The sequence below is a fragment of the Camelina sativa genome, unplaced genomic scaffold (genome assembly GCF_000633955.1).
Source record: "Camelina sativa cultivar DH55 unplaced genomic scaffold, Cs unpScaffold10841, whole genome shotgun sequence".
Classification (NCBI taxonomy): Eukaryota; Viridiplantae; Streptophyta; class Magnoliopsida; order Brassicales; family Brassicaceae; genus Camelina; species Camelina sativa.
This window is the reverse complement of record NW_010931889.1, coordinates 1-380: the sequence shown is the minus strand read 5'-3', so window position 1 is coordinate 380 and position 380 is coordinate 1. Positions and strand designations below refer to the sequence as shown.

The 380-nt window shown below is 43.7% G+C and overlaps 1 protein-coding gene across 1 annotated transcript; it reads left to right on the top strand.

Moving 5' to 3' along the window:
- Window positions 1–3: 3 nt before the first annotated feature.
- LOC109131982 (translocase of chloroplast 132, chloroplastic-like) lies at window positions 4–375 on the top strand (the record flags this gene model as incomplete). The annotated part of the gene is made up of 1 exon (XM_019243140.1): window positions 4–375. A coding segment is annotated over one exon (372 nt), but the record flags the coding sequence as incomplete, so codon positions are not given.
- Between the last annotated feature and the right edge of the window lie 5 nt (window positions 376–380).

Below are 380 nucleotides of genomic sequence, written 5' to 3'. Positions count from 1 at the left end.
GAGTATGACCAGCTTCCTCCCTTTAAGAGCCTGACTAAAGCTCAAATGGCTACGCTTAGTAGATCTCAGAAGAAGCAGTATCTAGATGAAATGGAGTACCGGGAGAAACTATTAATGAAGAAGCAAATGAAAGAGGAAAGAAAGAGACGTAAGATGTTTAAGAAATTTGCTGCAGAGATTAAAGATTTGCCTGATGGGTATAATGAAAATGTGGAAGAGGAGAGTGGTGGACCTGCATCAGTTCCAGTTCCCATGCCAGATTTATCTCTACCTGCGTCTTTTGACTCTGATAACCCGACTCACCGCTACCGCTACCTTGATTCCTCCAATCAGTGGCTTGTTAGGCCAGTCCTGGAAACTCATGGGTGGGATCATGATAT